Source organism: Amphiura filiformis, unplaced genomic scaffold (genome assembly GCF_039555335.1).
Source record: "Amphiura filiformis unplaced genomic scaffold, Afil_fr2py scaffold_26, whole genome shotgun sequence".
In the NCBI taxonomy this organism is placed as follows: Eukaryota; Metazoa; Echinodermata; class Ophiuroidea; order Amphilepidida; family Amphiuridae; genus Amphiura; species Amphiura filiformis.
In genome coordinates, this window is record NW_027305490.1 from 1,656,217 (window position 1) to 1,679,639 (window position 23,423).

General features: G+C 39.5%; 2 protein-coding genes across 2 annotated transcripts; both read left to right on the plus strand.

The window, feature by feature from the left end:
* Window positions 1–647: 647 nt before the first annotated feature.
* LOC140143722 (uncharacterized) lies at window positions 648–1,178 on the plus strand. Its single transcript, XM_072165535.1, has one exon. It carries the CDS (start codon window positions 648–650, stop codon window positions 1,176–1,178), a length of 531 nt encoding a protein of 176 aa, XP_072021636.1.
* A 78-nt stretch (window positions 1,179–1,256) lies between these two features.
* On the plus strand, window positions 1,257–1,901 carry LOC140143724 (uncharacterized). The gene has a single exon (XM_072165536.1). The coding sequence runs from the start codon at window positions 1,257–1,259 to the stop codon at window positions 1,899–1,901; it is 645 nt and encodes a 214-aa protein (XP_072021637.1).
* Window positions 1,902–23,423: the final 21,522 nt, after the last annotated feature.

A 23,423-nucleotide genomic window follows, 5' to 3' on the forward strand; every position in this document is an offset into this window, starting at 1 on the left:
GGAAATTACCCCACGCAGTTTGCGGCTAAAATGTCCCATCAATACAGCAAACGCCGCAGTATTGTCAAAAGGCACAAACCCAGCTAATTCGGGAACGATCCGGGTAATCAACAACAAAATTACAGACTTTAAGTGCAAGAAATCGCAAATCGAGGATGATTTATTTTCGCGGGTGTCGGAAAACACAAAACAACAGGTGACCGATCACGTGACGCGGAAGTCAGAGAGCGAATTCCAAAAGACAAAATGGCGGCATCAACAAAAATTGGAGAGATTACAACAGTCTTCAAAGAGAAGGAATACGCCTGAAAATCCGGAATTAGGAGGTGAACAACTCAAAAATGGGTAGTGAACCTGTCGAAGCATAAGCTTACTGATCCACAAAACGTGTTCTCGCCAAGGGCTTGAATTTTGCTCCATCGCCAACAGAATCCCCACGATGAGTATATTGTTGCTACGGAGCTTGCATGTTACAAACTACCGCAAAATGAAGCGACGGTGCTCAGATCGGAGATGGCCAACACGCTCGTGAGTGCAAAACCACCGAAGTCAAACATTTCCAAGGAGGAACGGCAAGCGATTTTTGATCTTAAAAAGATGAATCAATCCTCATTTTGCCTGCGGATAAAGGCAAGGCCACCGTGGTTATGGACACTGATGAATATGAACAGAAGCTTAACAACATGCTTAGTGATGAAAAGACATACGAAGTGCTAACAAAAGATCCTACTGCCAAATACAAACGTGAGTTGGTTTCTATTCTAACTAGATTTAAGACTGAGAATAAGATCACCAGAGCACAGTATGACTACCTTTACCCTACTGCGGAGAATGTCCCCAGGATTTACGCCACGCCTAAAATTCACAAAGAAGGCAATAAAGTCAGACCAATTGTTGACTATACTGGTTCAATTGCATATCAAACTTCCCGAGCCTTGGCTGACATACTTGCACCGTTAGTCGGCACAACTGAACATCATGTGTTAAATTCAAAAAATCTCGCTGAGGACATGGCAGAAGTTTTTATTGAGGAAGGTGAGATATTCAACTCTCATGACGTGGTTTCATTGTTTACCAACACGCCTATCACTGAGTCGCTAGAGGTAATAAAGAACAGACTTCAGCAAGACACTACGTTGAAAGACCGCACCTTGCTTTCAGTGGATTTATGTCATTGAACTTTTATGCGTTTCGTCCTCACAACCACATACTTTCTGTTCAGGGGCAAAATTTTCAAACAAAGATTTGGCGCGGCCATGGGCAGCCCTGTTTCACCGGTGGTGGCCAACTTATACATGGAGTTTTTGGAAGAAAAAGCTATTGCGTCCGTCCCTCTTGAGTGTAAACCGCATATGTGGAAAAGGTACGTGGATGATGTTTTGGAGATTGTAAAATCTGATCAAGTTGACAACCTTACTGATCACCTCAACAGCACAGACCCCACGGACAGTATAAAATTCACTTACGAAAAAGAACATGACGGTAAAATACCATTCCTCGACACACTCATAGTCAGAAAGTCAGACGGCTCAGTGAAATTGCTCATTTACCGCAAAGCTTCGCACACAGACCAATATCTGAATTTTGAGTCTCATCACCCAGTTCACCACAAGCTGGGTGTTGTCCGAACTTTAATGGACAGAATGAATAATTTAGTTTCGGACGAGGATGACAAACAACAAGAAGAGGAAAAGATCAAGAAAGCACTTAGTCTCTGTGGCTATCCAAATTGGTCCTTCAAGAAGGTGAAACAACAGATTGCAAATAAAAAGACTATGAAAACATCTAAGAAAAGTGATAATAGCGAGAAATCCAAAGGACTGGTAGTTATACCTTATGTCAGCGGATTATCAGAGAAGGCTAATAGGATTTTCCAAAACATGGAATCGCCACAGCTATGAGACCCAACTCAACATTGAGAAAAATGCTCGTCCACCCCAAGGACAAGAGAGATCCAGACTCTACAACAGACTGTGTATATGAGATCCCTTGTTCAAATTGTGATCATTCATATGTGGGTGAAACGGGGAGACGTTTTTCCACGAGACTAAGTGAACACATGAAAGAAACGGACAAAGTAACGGGTTTGAAAAAGAACTACACCCGTCAGACCAGAAAACAGTCGGAAAGTGAGCTCAGCAAATCTGCCATAGCTGATCACTCAGTACAACAAAATCACGTCATCGATTGGCAAGGGTCCAAAATCCTTAGCAAGGAAGGTGACGCGAGATCAAGAAGAATCATGGAATCCATCTGGATAAGGAAGAAATCCCCGCAAGTCATGAACAGAGACGAGGGGGCCCATTTTCTAAGTCACATCTATGACCCAATCATCTCCATGAGTAGTGCGCCCTCTACAGGCGAAATCCGCCGGAGGTGTGTGGACATAGATCACTCTGAAGAAGAGTGTCGCCCAAGACACTCGAAACTGTCAGGTCAGTGTAAAACAGTATTTTTTGGTTTTGAAAAACGAACCTTGTATTCGGAACCCTATACTGCTTACAAGTCATAATTCATTATCCAGGAATTTTCTTATATGTATAATTTATGAGAGCTAAAATAGCAATTTTGAGACAAATTTGGTTCGCAACGCCATTCCATTGTACATAGAAATTCTGATACTGTGAATGGCTTTCCATAAACTGGCATACAAGTAATCCAACCTTGCCTTAAATTTTAAAACAATGCCAATATCATTCAAACAAAAGCTGATATGGTTTGCCATGACAAAATGATTACTTACCTTCATCAAGGATGATGTCTATTTCATCCAGTGACTTCCCTCTGTACTTTCCTGCAAGCCCTTTCTCCATCATTACCAAGACTTTGGAAACCTTTGCCAGCTGCAAAGAACTTGATGGTAGACGATAAAACTCCCTATGAATGCGGATATCATGGCCCATGTAACCTGCCACAAGATCAAGTTTGTTGTCCTTCAGACATAGTAGTTGTGTCATTGTAGCTATATGCTTGCGAAACTTTGTGGCTCTCATGGTTAGTGGATTGGTTGTACTATTATGTATTATTATCTTTGAGTTAGCTTGAAGACTATGGATAACTTTTGAAGCATCACCACACACCGACACCGCCTGGCTAATAATTATTTGGTGCAGAAGGGACACTAAAATGAATACACGGGATCGATACACGTGAATTGCTATGCAGGATGCACGATTTTGATATCAGACGAAAATCTTCTGATACCGGGTTAGAAAATGATGAATATCTCCGTCATGATTTTTTTTTTTCTCAAGAAACCAGATTTGGTCTCATAAACTTGGAAATACGTGTTGAACAGATATGATAGTCGCTAGAATGCGCTTTGAAAATTGGCCGTGCGCTTTGAACTCAAAATTTGACCATTTTATATTGCGTTGGTCCTGTTATGGACTACAGCGTGCACTCACTGTAGGCAGTATAAAAGTCGATGACCATTGACCTCAATGGGGTATACAAGCTTAATCACGCACAACCAAGATCGATTACCCGGCTATTGTGAGTAGCCTTAGTTATGTCCCTCGACTAATTATTAGTTTAAAAGAGCTTTAAAGGTTTGAACCAAATGGCTAATCGTGGCTGTGGATTTAACCTACCATGGCGATTCCTGCCATGAAGATATAGGGTCGAAGACACTGTGCACCATTGATGTTCAACCCAAAGGTCTCCTTTCACATCTTCACATCCTCTGGTCTTATGGGATTGCAATCAGCAGCATCTTCACATTTGTAACTTACCATTTTCAGCATGTTGATTGTTACTTTTGCTGACCAACATGGCTAGTGGAATATCATCTTCCTGTAACATAATCCATTGCCATCTCATCATATGGTTGTTGAACACCTTTGAAAAATATTAATGTGATTCAAAATAATTCAGTTAATAAGTAACTTAAAGGAGTATTTCTTGATCCTAGCATCCTCTTTTTATGACATTTTTCAGTACATATCCACGAAAAAAGCCTATTCCCAAAATTTCAGTTGATTCCGATTTTGCGTTTGCGAGTTATGCATGATTATGTGTATTACACTGCTCCATAGACAATACGTTGTAATTTCGTTCTGGTGCACCAGAACGAAATTCAAATTTCACGATATCTTTGCAAAACGAATTAATCTGCAAGAAATATTTTGTACATAAACATTATGTAGCCAGAGGTTTCCAGTGATATAAAAATCTCAACTTTTTTTTAGAAAAGTGGGGGGATGAGGCTGTGGATCACGAAATGCCCCTTTAATTATCAAGTTGTTTACAATGAAAAGTTTGTTAATATATATTTCATCTTTTACTTTCTTTTCAAAATAATTTAATCCTCAGTTACATCACTATATTTTATTTATCAATTAATGACTATCCTAGAAACAATTTCTTTTGTATGAACCAATTACATTATCTAAAATTGCTTTTATTTCGTTATACATAGTATCTTCAGATTTTAAAAGTATTCTATTTACCATAAACAATTTTTTCTTTAAAAACGATTTTGTTTGTGAATAAGATTTTCTTTAAAACATTCTAATATTTTCAAACGTTCAGTCTAGTCATGTTTACATTCCATCTGAAAGTATTTATGATGTACTAGTAGAAGGGGTGATGCTCACTATGATTGACGATTCCAGTTTGATTGTATATTCCTTATCTTCTGTAATCTTCAACAGCTCCTGTACATCATAGGTCTTAAAAGTAAAAGCTACTAGAGCTTTGTTGATGGACAAATCAAACAGCTGTTCCCCACTTTCGACAACAATGTTGATGTAGCTGGAGTCTGGCTGACCATCAAGGTTATCAATGCTTACCAGTTTTCCCTCAATGGTTCGTTTCATTGCGTCTGATACCTGTTCAAAAGAATCAAATACTTTGCTAAGAATGTTTAATTAGGCAGTGGGCAGTTAAATAGGTGGCCTGTAAAATCTCTTCATGTCATCAAGAAAAGCCAAATAACCACTTTGTGCCCGAGCTGAAATACTTGGTTAACTGTTAACTAATAAGCAGATATAACTACAGAGTACTGTTAAATTTGAAACTGTCAGCAAATTGTCTACAGCACCAAGTTAGCTTTTTACTGCAGTATGAGAAACTACAGTGGCTTCTTTATGTTGGTCTAGAATCACGGTACTTTGCAAGCTGAACGAAAATGTCTACAGCACCAAGTGAGCTTTTTACTGCAGTATGAGAAACTACAGTGGCTTCTTTATGTTGGTCTAGAATCACGGTACTTTGCAAGCTGAACGAAAATGTCTACAGCACCAAGTGAGCATTTTACTGCAGTATGAGAAACTACAGTGGCTTCTTTATGTTGGTCTAGAATCACGGTACTTTGCAAGCTGAACAAAAATGTCTACAGCACCAAGTGAGCTTTTTACAGCAGTATGAGAAACTACAGTGGCTTCTTTATTATGTTGGTCTAGAATCACGGTACTTTGCAAGCTGAACGAAAATTTCTACAGCACCAAGTGAGCATTTTACTGCAGTATGAGAAACTACAGTGGCTTCTTTATGTTGGTCTAGAATCACGGTACTTTGCAAGCTGAACGAAAATGTCTACAGCACCAAGTGAGCTTTTTACTGCAGTATGAGAAACTACAGTGGCTTCTTTATGTTGGTCTAGAATCACGGTACTTTGCAAGCTGAACGAAAATGTCTACAGCACCAAGTGAGCATTTTACTGCAGTATGAGAAACTACAGTGGCTTCTTTATTATGTTGGTCTAGAATCACGGTACTTTGCAAGCTGAACGAAAATGTCTGCAGCACCAAGTGAGCTTTTTACTGCAGTATGAGAAACTACAGTGGCTTCTTCATGTTGGTCTAGAATCACGGTACTTTGCAAGCTGAGCGAAAATGTCTACAGCACCAAGTGAGCTTTTTACTGCAGTATGAGAAACTACAGTGGCTTCTTTATGTTGGTCTAGAATCACGGTACTTTGCAAGCTGAACGAAAATGTCTACAGCACCAAGTGAGCATTTTACTGCAGTATGAGAAACTACAGTGGCTTCTTTATGTTGGTCTAGAATCACGGTACTTTGCAAGCTGAACAAAAATGTCTACAGCACCAAGTGAGCTTTTTACAGCAGTATGAGAAACTACAGTGGCTTCTTTATTATGTTGGTCTAGAATCACGGTACTTTGCAAGCTGAACGAAAATTTCTACAGCACCAAGTGAGCATTTTACTGCAGTATGAGAAACTACAGTGGCTTCTTTATGTTGGTCTAGAATCACGGTACTTTGCAAGCTGAACGAAAATGTCTACAGCACCAAGTGAGCTTTTTACTGCAGTATGAGAAACTACAGTGGCTTCTTCATGTTGGTCTAGAATCACGGTACTTTGCAAGCTGAACGAAAATGTCTACAGCACCAAGTAAGCTTTTTACTGCAGTATGAGAAACTACAGTGGCTTCTTTATTATGTTGGTCTAGAATCATGGTACTTTGCAAGCTGAACGAAAATGTCTACAGCACCAAGTGAGCTTTTTACTGCAGTATGAGAAACTACAGTGGCTTCTTTATGTTGGTCTAGAATCACGGTACTTTGCAAGCTGAACGAAAATGTCTACAGCACCAAGTGAGCATTTTACTGCAGTATGAGAAACTACAGTGGCTTCTTTATTATGTTGGTCTAGAATCACGGTACTTTGCAAGCTGAACGAAAATGTCTGCAGCACCAAGTGAGCTTTTTACTGCAGTATGAGAAACTACAGTGGCTTCTTCATGTTGGTCTAGAATCACGGTACTTTGCAAGCTGAACGAAAATGTCTACAGCACCAAGTAAGCTTTTTACTGCAGTATGAGAAACTACAGTGGCTTCTTTATTATGTTGGTCTAGAATCACGGTACTTTGCAAGCTGAACGAAAATGTCTACAGCACCAAGTGAGCTTTTTACTGCAGTATGAGAAACTACAGTGGCTTCTTTATGTTGGTCTAGAATCACGGTACTTTGCAAGTTGAACGAAAATTTCTACAGCACCAAGTGAGCTTTTAAATGCAGTATGAGAAACTACAGTGGCTTCTTTATGTTGGTCTAGAATCACGGTACTTTGCAAGCTGAATGAAAATGTCTACAGCACCAAGTGAGCTTTTTATTGCAGTATGAGAAACTACAGTGGCTTCTTTATGTTGGTCTAGAATCACGGTACTTTGCAAGCTGAACGAAAATGTCTACAGCACCAAGTGAGCATTTTACTGCAGTATGAGAAACTACAGTGGCTTCTTTATTATGTTGGTCTAGAATCACGGTACTTTGCAAGCTGAACGAAAATGTCTGCAGCACCAAGTGAGCTTTTTACTGCAGTATGAGAAACTACAGTGGCTTCTTTATGTTGGTCTAGAATCACAGTACTTTGCAAGCTGAACGAAAATGTCTACAGCACCAAGTGAGCTTTTTACAGCAGTATGAGAAACTACAGTGGCTTCTTTATGTTGGCCTAGAATCACGGTACTTTGCAAGTTGAACGAAAATTTCTACAGCACCAAGTGAGCTTTTTACAGCAGTATGAGAAACTACAGTGGCTTCTTTATGTTGGTCTAGAATCACGGTACTTTGCAAGTTGAACAAAAATGTCTACAGCACCAAGTGAGCTTTTTACGGCAGTATGAGAAACTACAGTGGCTTCTTTATGTTGGTCTAGAATCACAGTACTTTGCAAGTTGAACGAAAATGTCTACAGCACCAAGTTAGCTTTTTACTGCAGTATGAGAAACTACAGTGGCTTCTTTATGTTGGTCTAGAATCACGGTACTTTGCAAGCTGAACGAAAATGTCTACAGCACCAAGTGAGCTTTTTACTGCAGTATGAGAAACTACAGTGGCTTCTTTATGTTGGTCTAGAATCATGGTATTTTGCAAGCTGAACGAAAATGTCTACAGCACCAAGTGAGCTTTTTTACTGCAGTATGAGAAACTACAGTGGCTTCTTTATGTTGGTCTAGAATCACGGTACTTTGCAAGCTGAACGAAAATGTCTACAGCACCAAGTGAGCTTTTTACTGCAGTATGAGAAACTACAGTGGCTTCTTTATGTTGGTCTAGAATCACGGTACTTTGCAAGTTGAACGAAAATGTCTACAGCACCAAGTGAGCTTTTTACAGCAGTATGAGAAACTACAGTGGCTTCTTTATGTTGGTCTAGAATCACGGTACTTTGCAAGCTGAACGAAAATGTCTACAGCACCAAGTGAGCTTTTTACTGCAGTATGAGAAACTACAGTGGCTTCTTTATGTTGGTCTAGAATCACGGTACTTTGCAAGTTGAACGAAAATGTCTACAGCACCAAGTGAGCTTTTTACAGCAGTATGAGAAACTACAGTGGCCTCTTTATGTTGGTCTAGAATCACGGTACTTTGCAAGCTGAACGAAAATGTCTACAGCACCAAGTGAGCTTTTTACAGCAGTGTGAGAAACTACAGTGGCTTCTTTATGTTGGTCTAGAATCACGGTACTTTGCAAGCTGAACGAAAATGTCTACAGCACCAAGTTAGCTTTTTACTGCAGTATGAGAAACTACAGTGGCTTCTTCGTGTTGGTCTAGAATCACGGTACTTTGCAAGCTGAACGAAAATGTCTGCAGCACCAAGTGAGCTTTTTACTGCAATATGAGAAACTACAGTGGCTTCTTTATGTTGGTCTAGAATCTTCTTTTGTACACAAGAAAAAACATTAGGATTAAATATGTCGGTCTAGAATCTTCTTCAGTACCCATGGAAACAGATTAGGATTGAAGATGTCGGTCTAGAATCTTCTTCAGTACGCATGGAAACACGTTTGAAGATGTCGGTCTAATCTTCTTCTGTATACATTAGGATTGAAGATGTCGGTCTAAAATCTTCTTCAGTACGCATGGAAATACATTAGGATTGAAGATGTCGGTCTAGAATCTTCTTCTGTACTCATGGGAATACCTTAGGATTGAAGATGTCTGTCTAGAATCTTCTTCTGTATACATTAGGATTGAAGATGTCGGTCTAAAATCTTCTTCAGTACGCATGGAAATACATTAGGATTGAAGATGTCGGTCTAGAATCTTCTTCTGTACTCATGGGAATACCTTAGGATTGAAGATGTCGGTCTAGAATCTTCTTCTGTACTCATGGGAATACCTTAGGATTGAAGATGTCTGTCTAGAATCTTCTTCAGTACGCATGGAAATACATTAGGATTGAAGATGTCGGTCTAGAATCTTCTACACATGAAGATATCGACCTCTTCTGCACATTCTATGCTTATTCCTTTCATATCATATGCATCGCGTGCATCTCATGTTACTTCCTCACCATGTTGTGGTAGCTTTCTGGCACAAGAAACCTTCCATCTCCCGTGTCATGAACTAGATCCATGTGGTCTAACAGGGCTAGTAGTTGCTAAACTTCAGATGACAAGATGGCAGATGCAGAACATAGCCTGAAAATAAGCAACAAAGGGCATACCGAAAATTGCTGTTTACTTGATCATGTCCAGAAAGTATGTGAGGATCTTCATAGACTTCAAGAAAACAGAACCTTTGTGATATCACCATAAAAGTCGGCGACACATCATTTGAAGCTCATAAAGCAGTTCTCGCCTCAAATAGCGACTTCTTCCACACAATGTTTACATCAGAATTTCATGAAAGCCATGCTTCAGAAGCTACCATCACAGGCAAACCATAAGCCTTCCAGATTCTGCTTGATTTCTCATACTTGGGCAAACTTGATGGACCTTCCAATTAAACCACTACTGTGTTGGATGTCTTAAAAATGGCTCACTATCTGCAATCCAATTTAGTTGTTAGGTGTGAAGAGATGTTACTGCAAATCTTCAATCAATTTACCTTGAAGGATATTCTATCTACAGATGATTTCTGAAAGTGATGTGTTTGGGCTAGGCAAGTTGAAAAGCAATACCTGGTTCAGAATTTTGATAAATCAGACGTTTCTTCAATGCATGACCAGTGAATTGCTTGTGGAGACATTGAACCACAAGGACTTTAATGTTATGGATGAGAAAAAGATAAGATAGAGGGCGGGAGGACATGTTGATGTAGAAGGGTTTTACTATACTTGTTCCTCAACAAAAAAAATTAGACTGGAAATAAAGGGCCTCACATGAACAGACCAAATCCAATTCCATCCATTATTGGAAGTTCTTTCCTTTCAATTTTCAGCCTCTTGAAAAAACACTTTTCCTTTGCTGGTTTGCTGGCTAAATGCAGTCAATCACTTCCTCTCTTAGATTTCCCTCCTTCTTTGCAAGATTGCAGATGGCCTTGATTTTGTTCGCGGATTTTATTTTGGACTTCAGAGTTGCCATCTCATTTCTCAAAACTCCCACACCTTGATGTCCTAAATTTAAGTTCGACATGACACGCTCAGCAGGCTTCTTCCAGCTGTGATGTGGGGGTGTTTGCACAGACATTAACATGTCCAAATCCCACTGGAGGAAATAGGCAATGTTAGTTAACTGTGTCCTTGCAAACTGGATGTTATGGTCGGGCCCACTGTCATGATAATAACACTCCACAGGTTGGTTTGACTTTTAAGTTAACAGTTTGTTAAGTTCACATGCGTGTCTGCATGCTGATGATGGTTCAAAGCAGTTTTCTTTGAGGCCAACATGAACTTCTCCATACTAAAATGACCCATCAATGTCCTCTTGAATGTTTGCAATGAAGCTCACCAATGGACTCAATGAGAATCTAGTGAAATCATGGTCACCAACAGTCATTCTTTGATTTAGTTCGACGATGACCTGCTTACCCCTTTCAACAGCTGCCACTGGATAGTTTGGTTCACCAACTTTAATTGTATGCTTGTCGTCTTCACAGACAAATATCGGAACCTCACAAAACTTAAGCGCAAATTCCTTCTGATAACAGAATATTGCAGAAGCATAATAAGTGTCAGCATGATGCTTCCTATGTTGACGAGCTGATATCATCATCTTTACTTTCACTCTACCTGTGTTCTTCATAACAGCTGCTGAAGTTCTACTGCACCAGAACTGGAGTCCAAGCCATTGAGCGGAGGGTATTGCAACACTCTCATCACAATCTGCAGCAACCTGGGGAAGCCTCCCCACTTGCTACAGCCCTGTTATACACATTGATGTTTAATTGTGCATGCAAAAGAAACACATCATCGGATGACTTGAGAACTTAGGATCTCATGATTACAAGACCTGTGCCTTAACCACTTGGCCACTGGAGCTTCGTGATTAGGCTGGTTGCAATTCCAACCTATAAGTTAGCTCTTGATCAGAGCCCTCGCAGTACCTTAGAAGATCCAGTGATCTCAAGTAAAATAAACCCAAGCAAGTGACTAGTAAAGAAAATATATATAGGCCAATCCCTGCCTGGTTTAGACCATTCTGTAAAAAATTAATACCACTCCCAGCAGTACATGTACAGAGCTATAGGCAAGCTACAAAGTCACCAACAAGTAAGTAGGACCACTATGCAGTAGGACCACTATGCAGTAAAGATCACTGTCTACCTGAGGTATTGATCTACAAAACCCACCAACCGCGAAAGTCCACTCACCGAGCCGCCAGGCGAGGACCTGCAGTTGGTCTTTACTATTAGTGTCAGAGGGCATATGGCATGGTTTTTCATTTTTTCTTTCAATTGGATGGAAAATAGGTTGGCTTTGGAGCAAAGCTACCTATAAGTATAAGCGGTCATTTATTTGATTTTGGAGAAGTTGAATATTGACCCTCCGTGACACTCGAAGTGCACACACACACACTAAGTGTGAAATAGCCCTCAAAACATACTTTTTAAAGTCACTTGTCAAATATTTCAACACTATGTTACATGCATTTCAACAATTAACTAAAAATACATTTGCATGTTTTGATGTGGGTATTACTCTTGTGGAATTGATGAGTGTCTTTCTGAATGTACTGCTGAATGAATCCAAGCAAACTTTTTTTATTTCATTGAACTTCTTAAACCAAAAAAAAAGCTTATTTCTGTGTAACTCACCCATCATATAATTTCAGCCTGTCCTCCAGAATTAACACCTTTTGGAGGAGTTGCTGCTTGTCCACCTTCATGTTTGCTATCTCCAGATTTTTGTTCCATGTCTGAGTATTTCCTGTAGGATTCAGGAATATAAAGATCATCATACAAAAATTACAAGAGAGGCATTTCTTTAGCATGAAATTCAACCATCATTTTCAAATCTTGAATATCATTTGTTTAATCTGCATGAAAAAAATGCAAATCTAGTGATTTCTCATACAGTACAACGCACCAGCATATGATTGCAGGGTGCCATCACATTTGGCGGGAATCAGAGAGAGAACAATATTTTTCTGCTCTTCCCAAAGGAGTCGATGTGGTGTCCCTTCTGGTAAAATTCTATTCAAATGGGTTGCATTATGGGGCACTACACCAGTAATGCTTGAACTTTATTCAGTGTCTACATGTATCACCATGGCTTCTGCATCCATCAAAGATTTGAAGAGTTCTTTCATGGAAGTCACCTGTTTTTTAAGTGCCAATTTTTCTTCTTGTAACTTCATCTTTATTAAGACTTCTTTTGGCATCTGGTCATTGCAAGCATTGGAAGATGTATCCCCAGGTTTAGCAGTTGTTTTGCCCTCTTGTCCAGCCCAGGCATACTAGTCGTCTTTATATTTCTGACAAATAATGCATTGTTTTGCATTACTCCCCATTCCAGACAAAATACAGCACTAATTTCTTGGGATTAAAAAAACATTATCAAGTTCTGCCAAATGAAACATAGCTCAATCCTAATCATTCAATTAGTCCTTCCGAACTGGAGATAAAAGAAAAAGTTCACTATTTTACTCATATCTTGAAAAAAGAGCCAAAAACATGTATTTTCGAGATGTTTTCTGACAATCACAAAAAACAGACTTGGAACAAGTTTAAGCATTTAAAAAACTTGAGTATATGCCAAAATCTTGCTCTAATTTTTTTTGTTAATTTAATTAAATGGTTGGTTATAAGAATGAAACACGTCTTTTCCAAAATATAGAATGCATAAACTGAAATTAGTCTTAGTACAAGTCTTTGGGCTTCATTGTCACAACATATGAAAAACACCCTAAAAATGCATGTTTTTTGGCCCTTATTTCCAAAAATTGGCTAAATATTAAAGTTTCACTTTAATTGTTAGTTAGGACTAACTAAAGGATTAGGATTTAGCTATGTTTCATTTGGCAAAACAGGATAATATATTTTTTATTAAAAGAATTCTGTATTTTTCTGGAATAAGCAGTAGAGCTGGAAATCCCCTTGAATAACATTGTTCTTGACAACTGCTAGAATGTCACCACTACAATTCCGGAACACCTGGTTTTCCTGCATGAGCTCTTTGTGATGATTACCAACACAGATTTGTTGACTAGCAATTTCAAATACTGTGTCTAAGTGTTCCTCATTTATATACTCTGGTAACTCATCACATGGATCATGTGTTGTTGTGGTGTATGATTATTGCCTGTTTGCAAATAACGTCTTTAAATCAAGAGTCATATACATCCATATCTTTGAGTTTGACCAATCAACTGTCTGGATGCAGCAGTTTCTTTGCTTGAACTTCTACACTAGGCAGGACTTTGTTGACCTTCAGACAATTTCAATATTACTCTAAAAGCAGGAGACAAATGAACAGAATTGGTACAACAGTAAAGTCATTTGAGCTACAATGTTTAAATCTTGAGCAGGTCCACCTGGTGTGAGTTGATCTCCGTCTATGTGCACATAGAGGGTGATCATCACAGGCAAACCATAAGCCTTCCAGATACTGCTTGATTTCTCATATTGGGGCAAACTTGATGTACCTTCCAATGAAACCTCTGGTATGTTGGACGTCTTAAAACTCTACTTTGAAGTAGTTGTTGTTAGGTGTGAATAGGTGTTACAGCACCAAATGAGCTTTTTACTGCAGTACGAGAAACTACAGTGGCTTCTTTATGTTGGTCTAGAATCTTCTGTACACATGGAAAAACATTAGGATTGAAGATGTCGGTCTAGAATCTTCTTCTGTACTCATGGGAATACATTGGGATTGAAGATGTCGATCTAGAATCATCTTCTGTACTCATGGGAATACATTGGGATTGAAGATGTCGGTCTAAAATCTTCTTCTGTACTCATGGAAATACATTAGGATTGAAGATGTCTGTCTAGAATCTTCTTCTGTACGCATGGAAATACATTAGGATTGAAGATGTCTGTCTAGAATCTTCTTCTGTACGCATGGAAATACATCAGGATTGAAGATGTCTGTCTAGAATCTTCTTCAGTACGCATGGAAATACATCAGGATTGAAGATGTCTGTCTAGAATCTTCTTCAGTACGCATGGAAATACATCAGGATTGAAGATGTCTGTCTAGAATCTTCTTCAGTACGCATGGAAATACATCAGGATTGAAGATGTCTGTCTAGAATCTTCTTCAGTACGCATGGAAATACCTTAGGATTGAAGATGTCGGTCTAGAATCTCCTACACATGGAAAGATATTAGGATTGAAGATATCAACCTCTTCTGCGCATTCTATGCTTATTCCTTTCACGTCATACGCATCGCGTGCATCTTATGTTGCTTCCTCACCGCGTTGTGGTAGTTTTCCTGGCATAAGAAACCTTCCATCTCCTGTGTCATGAACCAGATCCATGTGATGATGTGGTCTAGCAGGGCTAGTAGTTGCTAAATGCCGTCTAAACTGCTCTGTTCTTCCGGAATATGTTCTTTGGCATCCCTCCTGCATGCATATCATAGTACTATGAGTAAAAATGTGACCCTTAATGAAATCGTGCACATGTTGTAGTTGCCAAAGAAATTCTTTATCATCACCAGGTACGAACTTGCTACATTTTAGGCAAACATTTATAAGCCATATTTAACACAGGTGTATACATTGACAATTGTATATTAAGTAGCTCTTTCAATTTCTTCATGAAAAATTAAGCTCGGTCCCACAGGCTGGATGATTTCTTTAATGGAGTCCTCATCTAGGAATAACAGACCATCTCTCTTGGCTTCATGATCTGTTGAGGGTAAAGAAGAATTAAACATCAGTGAGATTATCATCTGGTTAAGGGGGTGCCGGGTGTGAGGCAGGGAATAAGCTTGTCAATGAAGTTGATGGTAGACAACCCTTACCCAAGAGGAACTCGGCTTATTGCATTAAAAGGCTAACATTACTGATTTGCCAGTGCGTTGCGCAGCAGTACAGACATATTGGTGTGTTCACCGATCGGCGGATCCTACGAATCAGTGAATTTACTGACATTTTTCTTTTCAAGATTGCAATGGATCTTCCCATTTGCACTGTTCACACGCTGAACTCCAGGCACACTCTTAGCATAGGCTAGTAATCTTGCTCTAAGTGGGGTAAGATCATCATTGAGATAGATCTTCCCTTTGTACAAGGGATTGTCTTTAAGTTTTTTCCTGCTTTGCATGAGCTTATCCTTTGACCTTCTTGAGATGAACTTAAACAGAACAGGACGAGCCTTGTCACCACCCGGTTTGCCCACTCTGTGGGCTACGGAGATATCTTCCTTCTTAATCTGTACGTCAATAGCATTAATTACCAATGTCAATAAGCTCATCAATTAACTTATCTTCATTGTCACCAACTTCACCTTTAATACCTGCAACACGAATGGTCTCTCGGCGTGAATATTGTTCAAGTTTATCATAGTTATAGTGGCTGAGTAGAGAGACGTTGAAACTTCTCTTCTTTAGCTAGTTCCCTCTTGTGATTTTCCTCAAAAGCATGCTTAGTGGCTTGGTTGACGGCCTCAGCCACCGATGCAACTATTACCGGTACCAGTTTGTTCAATACACTTGACACAATATCCTCGATGTTGCTGTTATTACTGTTACTTCCACGCTTTGGTTTGTAACTGCCTGTCGAATTCTGCGACTCTGCCATGCTTGGCATGATTTTGGAAATTGTCTCTTTTACAATATCCTCGAGGCTTTCAACTTTTCTTTTGTCACACTCTAAAGGAGTATCCATCCCCTGAAGCTCTAAGATAGAGTTGTTTAAATCTGGTTTAAATCGTTTTTGGTCATATAACTTGACAGGGGTAGATGTCCGTTTGACCTTTGCCGCCATTCAGTCGGGGCCACTCGCTCGATTGAGCGGCCCACTGGATCAAGCGGCCCGCTGGATCAAGCAGCCGAGTGCACGGCTCGATAGAGCGTACACGCTCGATCAAGCAATATTGTTATATCTTTTGAATCCAGGCATAATATGGAATAATAGTTAATTAAATGTCATTGTATTAGCTTGTAGTTCATTATTAAACGCTGAAAATAGCTCACCATTAATTTTATTCATGTGTATCACATGTTTTGAACACGTGATTCATCACGCCCATTCGACACCGGATGTTGCTACATTAGGCGTGATGTCGCTACATTGGCGTGATATCGCACATTCGTGCGTACAATTACTATAACTTTGAGATATGTCAATGATATGGGCGCTGTGTAGTACTACTAATGTAGATGGATGAAACAATGTGATTTAACCTCATTGGACTTTCTGTGGAGATTCAGAAGAGAAGGAATGTTTTTGAAATGAGCAAGGATTTAAAAATAATTCAAGTAAACATGTCTAACTACCTTCTCTGTCAAGTGTCAAGAGTGCTTTGAAACGATTTGAAAGCAGTAAAACAAATTGAGTTGAGATGCAAAAGAGTAAAACACACAAACAAGTGAAGGTAGTTCAAGTTTGGTATTGTAGTTTATTCAACTAACAAGTAACGCAAGGCACAATGCCTAATTCTTTTAATTTTCAAGTAACTAACAATGCATTTCTAAAAACTGTTTTAAACTAACAGTAACAATGCATTTTCTAAACCTGTTTTCATGCATTTTTGTGTTTAAACAACGATGATATGCTAATAATGCATTACTACTTCTTTTTCTTACCCAAGCCAGATGGCATATGTGAGCCTGGCATGTGAGCGGTACAAAAAAAATGGGAGGGCGCCCATCTGTCAAGGGCACACCGCCCTGCCCTGGTATCCGGATAATAAATACCAGTACATGTTGAGTGTACCCAGTAAGAACAACCCCGCTTTCCCCCTTTATGTTGGCAATTTAGCCAATAAGCATCTTGCATTAGCATATCCGCAGGGGCTATCAAACTCGATCCATAAGCGGCACACTCGTCTTTAGATTGTTGAGCTCGCGCTTTTTTCTTTCCACGCTTTTCTTCGCCGCGCTTCTTTGATGCCCCTGAAGTTGTCCCTGAAGTTGTAGGCTCATTTGCCTCATCATGCTCTGCCATGGGAGTATTAACACGCTTCTGGGGACTTTTACCCGGTGGATTTTCTGGTCTACTAGAAATGCTACTTGTCACGGTTGCAGATTGCTGAGCAGCAGCTGGACCGGGGGCAGCTGGGAAACCTGGCGATTGCCATTTCCTATCTTTTCCCCAGGCCAAGTGGCTATTACTTCCACATTGACATGACAATTTGTCAGTTTATGCAGTGTTTCCCCGTTATTTATAAGTGTTATTGATCTCTTCCGGAATGTATCGGATCACTAAAATTCCTTCTTGTATATTTCCTTTTCTTGGCTCCTTGCGCTTCTTTACCAGCTTCTATGTTATCGGCTTCAGGCACGGATCCAACAGGCGGTGGCGCTTCTTTACCAGCTTCCATATTAACAGGCAGTGGTGGAACCTAAAATTTACACAGAGAAAGAAGAACACAAAAGGGAAAAAAGAGAAAAGAATTATGAGATCATGTTTATTTTTTCAAGATCGGTAAAAGTATTTTGTTTATTGTACAAAGTTTTACGGTTAAACCTTCTAAAGGCTAAACACCTTCTGAAAAACCTTTACAATTCGATTTGTCATCATATTACTACGCCCCAACTGAAAATCCTGGATGCTACCATCTATATTACCTGCTGTTGCTCATTTGGTCCATCTTCCACATGCTGTTGCTTTGGTAAGTTTTGTTGTTCTTCTTCTCTTGCATTTTCATTTTCTTCCATGTCATTTTCCATCTGCTGTTGCTTGTCATTTTCTCCTCCCACATCTTCCACTACTTGCTGATCTTCTGTGTCCATTGGCCTAACTTCATCTTCCCCCGATTTCTCTACATACTCTTGTTCATTTAGTCCATCTTCCACATGCGGTAGTAAAGTGCCACAGAAACATGAACATGAAGAAACGATGTTTCGTCGGGAAATCCGTGATTCGGGACTGCTGGAATCACCGCGTCAAGCAAGTAGGATGGCAAGCATAACTGGCGAAGAAAGCTTAGACTATGACTTGCCGAACATGCTTCAAACAATGCAAACATGTTACCAACAGTACAAGGATGATCTTAAGGAGAGCGGTTTATTCGGAAGTAAAAGAATAAGTAAAACATTGTACATAACAAAGGCAGAGCGGGACCACGGAGAAAACATAGAGAACAAGACAAAGGATGAAATAAAAGATGAAATTTCGAAACTCGTTAGGGAGGCAGGACTGCAAGAACTGGAAATAAGTCTTAAGAAACTGAAGACCAGCAACAAAAAATAGACTACTTGAAACTGTACTATGAGGCGGTGGAAGCTGTGGAAGAAGTAACAGTTCTGAGAATGCAAGAGGAGGAGGAGGAAGAGGTAGAGCCAGGAGATAGAGATTAAATAAACAACAGTAAGTCGGATTATAATAAATATTATCTCTAATGCCCCACTCCGATCGATGCAAAGTAAGGGGGCATTTATTAGAGGTGAATTGTTTTAAAGTTTTAGGCTACACTTGAACAGAATTTTCATTGCCGACTAACCTGAAGAAAAAAAAAGAAGAAAATCCTACAGTTTTGTTTCCAATTGTTAAAAGTTTCTGCAAAAAATGCAATATTTTGCAGATAGCAAGGCATTAATTTTGAAGTCAATCCTGCCCGAGCTGTGAGTAAAAAGCAAAAGTACCTATACCTGTAATGGATAAGTCGAAATGGGTCAATATCAAACATTTTGTTTATACATGTATCACGCATGATTAGGCCTATAATAAATTGCAAGTCACGTTGGTATTGCTCAATCAAGCGGGCACGCTCAATACGGCGTAGCAGCGACGTACCATTCGGCTTTGCCGTTGCCACAACTGAATTACTCTGTGATTTTTTTTTCACCCGGTCAAAACTTAAACAATCTAGAAACACTTACTAGGAACGAAAAACATTCAGTGTAGCTTCGAGTGACATAGTGTAGTGAAGCCCGACGTGTGTGTGATTGAGATCTCGCCTCATGGAGCGTGAATGTTTGCTGCATCGAGCGTGATCGCTCAATGCAGCGGTCACGCTGGATCGAGTGAGTGGCCCCGACTGTTAGTCGTTTCATACCAGAATGGACAGTCTTCATCTAATTGTTTTAGAAACTCACTGCAACAGGAAAATAATTAAGAATCCATAGAATGATATTTGGTACGGGCAGTGCTTGCACCTGTGATAGGGCAAGATGCCCTCCCTGCAATGAATAATGCTCACACCGTCTCTCAGTCTTGGTTGAAGAGTATGAAGTGTAAACAGATTGCCATCATCCTCAGCGTCAAAAGTTCCCTGTTGAGTGAACCGGACTTGAACCTCTGGTTAGTTGTTTCATACCAGAATGGACAGTCTTCATCTAATTGTTTTAGAAACTCACTGCAACAGGAAAATAATTAAGAATCCATAGAATGATATTTGAGTGCGGGCAGTGCTTGCACCTGTGATAGGGCAAGATGCCCTCCCTGCAATGAATAATGCTCACACCGTCTCTCAGTCTTGGTTGAAGAGTATGAAGTCTAAACAGATTGCCATCATCCTCAGCGTCAAAAGTTCCCTGTTGAGTGAACCGGACTTGAACCTCTGGTTAGTTGTTTCATACCAGAATGGACAGTCTTCATCTAATTGTTTTAGAAACTCACTGCAACAGGAAAATAATTAAGAATCCATAGAATGATATTTGGTGCGGGCAGTGCTTGCACCTGTGATAGGGCAAGATGCCCTCCCTGCAATGAATAATGCTCACACCGTCTCTCAGTCTTGGTTGAAGAGTATGAAGTCTAAACAGATTGCCAGATCTCGGTGGTTCCCTGTTGAGTGAACCGGACTTGAACCTCTGGTTAGTTGTTTCATACCAGAATGGACAGTCTTCATCTAATTGTTTTAGAAACTCACTGCAACAGGAAAATGATTAAGAATCCATAGAATGATATTTGGTATGGGCAGTGCTTGCACCTGTGATAGGGCAAGATGCCCTCCCTGCAATGAATAATGCTCACACCGTCTCCAAGTCTTGGTTGAAGAGTATGAAGTGTAAACAGATTGCCATCATCCTCAGCGTCAAAAGTTCCCTGTTGAGTGAACCGTACTTGAACCTCTGGTTAGTTGTTTCATACCAGAATGGACAGTCTTCATCTAATTGTTTTAGAAACTCACTGCAACAGGAAAATAATTAAGAATCCATAGAATGATATTTGGCACGGGCAGTGCTTGCACCTGTGATAGGGCAAGATGCCCTCCCTGCAATGAATAATGCTCACACCGTCTCTCAGTCTTGGTTGAAGAGTATGAAGTCTAAACAGATTGCCATCATCCTCAGCGTCAAAAGTTCCCTGTTGAGTGAACGGACTTGAACCTCTGGTTAGTTGTTTCATACCAGAATGGACATCAGTCTTCATCTAATTGTTTTAGAAACTCACTGCAACAGGAAAATAATTAAGAATCCATAGAATGATATTTGGTATGGGCAGTGCTTGCACCTGTGATAGGGCAAGATGCCCTCCCTGCAATGAATAATGCTCACACCGTCTCTCAGTCTTGGTTGAAGAGTATGAAGTCTAAACAGATTGCCATCATCCTCAGCGTCAAAAGTTCCCTGTTGAGTGAACCGGACTTGAACCTCTGGTTAGTTGTTTCATACCAGAATGGACAGTCTTCATCTAATTGTTTTAGAAACTCACTGCAACAGGAAAATAATTAAGAATCCATAGAATGATATTTGAGTGCGGGCAGTGCTTGCACCTGTGATAGGGCAAGATGCCCTCCCTGCAATGAATAATGCTCACACCGTCTCTCAGTCTTGGTTGAAGAGTATGAAGTCTAAACAGATTGCCATCATCCTCAGCGTCAAAAAGTTCCCTGTTGAGTGAACCGGACTTGAACCTCTGGTTAGTTGTTTCATACCAGAATGGACAGTCTTCATCTAATTGTTTTAGAAACTCACTGCAACAGGAAAATGATTGAAAATCCAAAGAATGATTATTACATAGAGACTTGTTGATAGTTAAGATTTCATAAAATAATAAAATACTGATAAGCAATGCTTTAATTTTGTCAGCTGCCATTGCAAGTTTTGCTGACAAGATAAACAGAAAAGAGCCCAGTAATCATACAATCGCGGTGACAAGCGAGGAAGCCGAGTTTGCAAGAGGAATTCATTCAAAGACGATCAAACAGATTGACCAAATCATTATCCAAAGCCTGGATCAACTTCCCAATGATATTGCTTCAATCATGGAGGATGATTATAAAATTAAAAAAACGCAAGAAAGCGAAAAAAGGCGAACTTATAGAATTCTTTTATAGAATTCAAGAAGAATTGGCAAGTGAAGTGGACAACACTCAACGTGAGAGCACTGAAGCAGAGTTAGAGGCGAAGATTAGGGTTATTAGTTGTAGGCCTATGCACTTATTTTGAATATTGACAAAAGTGATATTTTGAGATGGCGATAGGGATGTGTTTTTTGTTTTGTTTGTTTTTTCCTTCCTTCTTTCTTTCATGAATTGAATAGGTTAGTGATGATCTTTTAAACAAATATTAATTCATTATACATGTAATAACAATCTCTATGTAGTTTCAATCACGCGAGATTTTTTCTGTTCAAAGGTCTTTTGACGCTTCCTGCTATTTTCCACGAGGGCAAAGGGAAGTTTACACCATTTCCGCTTTCGTACAGGAGTCTCATCAGATGCATCTAAAAAGAAACAAATACAGGGTGTATCAAAATGATTGGTACTCAACAGGTTTCAGTGATTTTGGACAAGACTACTGCAACAAAATGCCACATAGGAGCTACCTTATTTATAGATTAATGTTATGAAAGGTCATAAAACTATCAATCATGGGCATTTCAAGAGGATCCAATGCTGCATATTGAAGAACAGACTTGTCAATAATCACCAAAAACTTATGGGTACCAAACATTTTGATACAGCCTGTAGTATAAACATCAATGAGAATAACTTATATGCGAACAATTTTACATGTAATGTTAGTTATGTTTGAAACGAATGTTATATGTTCATGACTATAAAAGTTTATGTAATTGATCACATTACATAAGGGTGATCTACCACAGTATCCCAAATATTTCTTCCTCCGCCATGGGTTCTCTTTGCGATCATCAGCACGATGAGAAGGGCCAGAGGTGTTTTGAACATGTTGAAATGGCTTGTTGATAACCTCTCTGACTACCGGTATGGTCAGGGCGGGCATGACGGGTGTTACTGCCTCCACTTGCGTATTTGATAATGTCGACCACCATGACCACGTCCCGCTCAGTCGGCTCCTCCTCCCTCTCATCTCTCGCTCCTTTCATATGTCTAGTTTAAAAATGAAAGATGACCATATATTAATTTCTTATGACATAGCTTGTATATAGATGTACTCATTAGCTACTCAAGTGTTTTCAATATATATTTGGTATTCTGTATTTGTAGTGTTCCATACAGGATTTGTTCTGTTGCCATGACTTCTTTGACTCCTTCATCTGAATAGTCCTCAATGCAAATTGTTATGACATACTGGAATTCAGCTGCTGCTGACGCTATTATTCTTCTCTTCTATAGCTATTATTTCACCATTAAAACTGTCTGAAGTTGGAAACTGAAGAAATACAAAAATGATATTTAATTTAATAGTTATAAATTGGCCAGTTATCCACTCTCTTATGGCTGTAAATGGGGCGTATTGGATCCACCAGTTGAAGAAGCTCTGCAATGATCATCTTCATAATATGGTATATGTTTCCTAGTTAGCCAGGCTTGAATGCCAAGCTTCTGGAAAGTCGCCTTTCTCCACCCCTTTCTGGGCAGCAATTCTTCCTGGGCACTATGATAGGAGGCATTGTCAAACACAATCACAATTTGGCTTCAAATTGGGCAATAGCTGTTCAGTAGACCACCGTTCATATTTGGCAGCATTCATCTCACCATGACAGTCCCCCTCTGATTTGCTAACTTCAAATATAAATCCAGCTCTAGCAGTGAAGCCATTCTTATCTCCAGCATGGGTCATTATCAAATTAATTTAATTATTAAATGTTAGTAATAAATAATATATAATATATTAAAAGTGAACTTTTGTTCCAATTTTGCATTGTTATGGGCTTCATCTAAAAGTATATTGAAAGAAAAAAGCAAAAACAAAATATAAATTTTGCCTGTTTTCATGCATTAATGCCATAATGTTCACA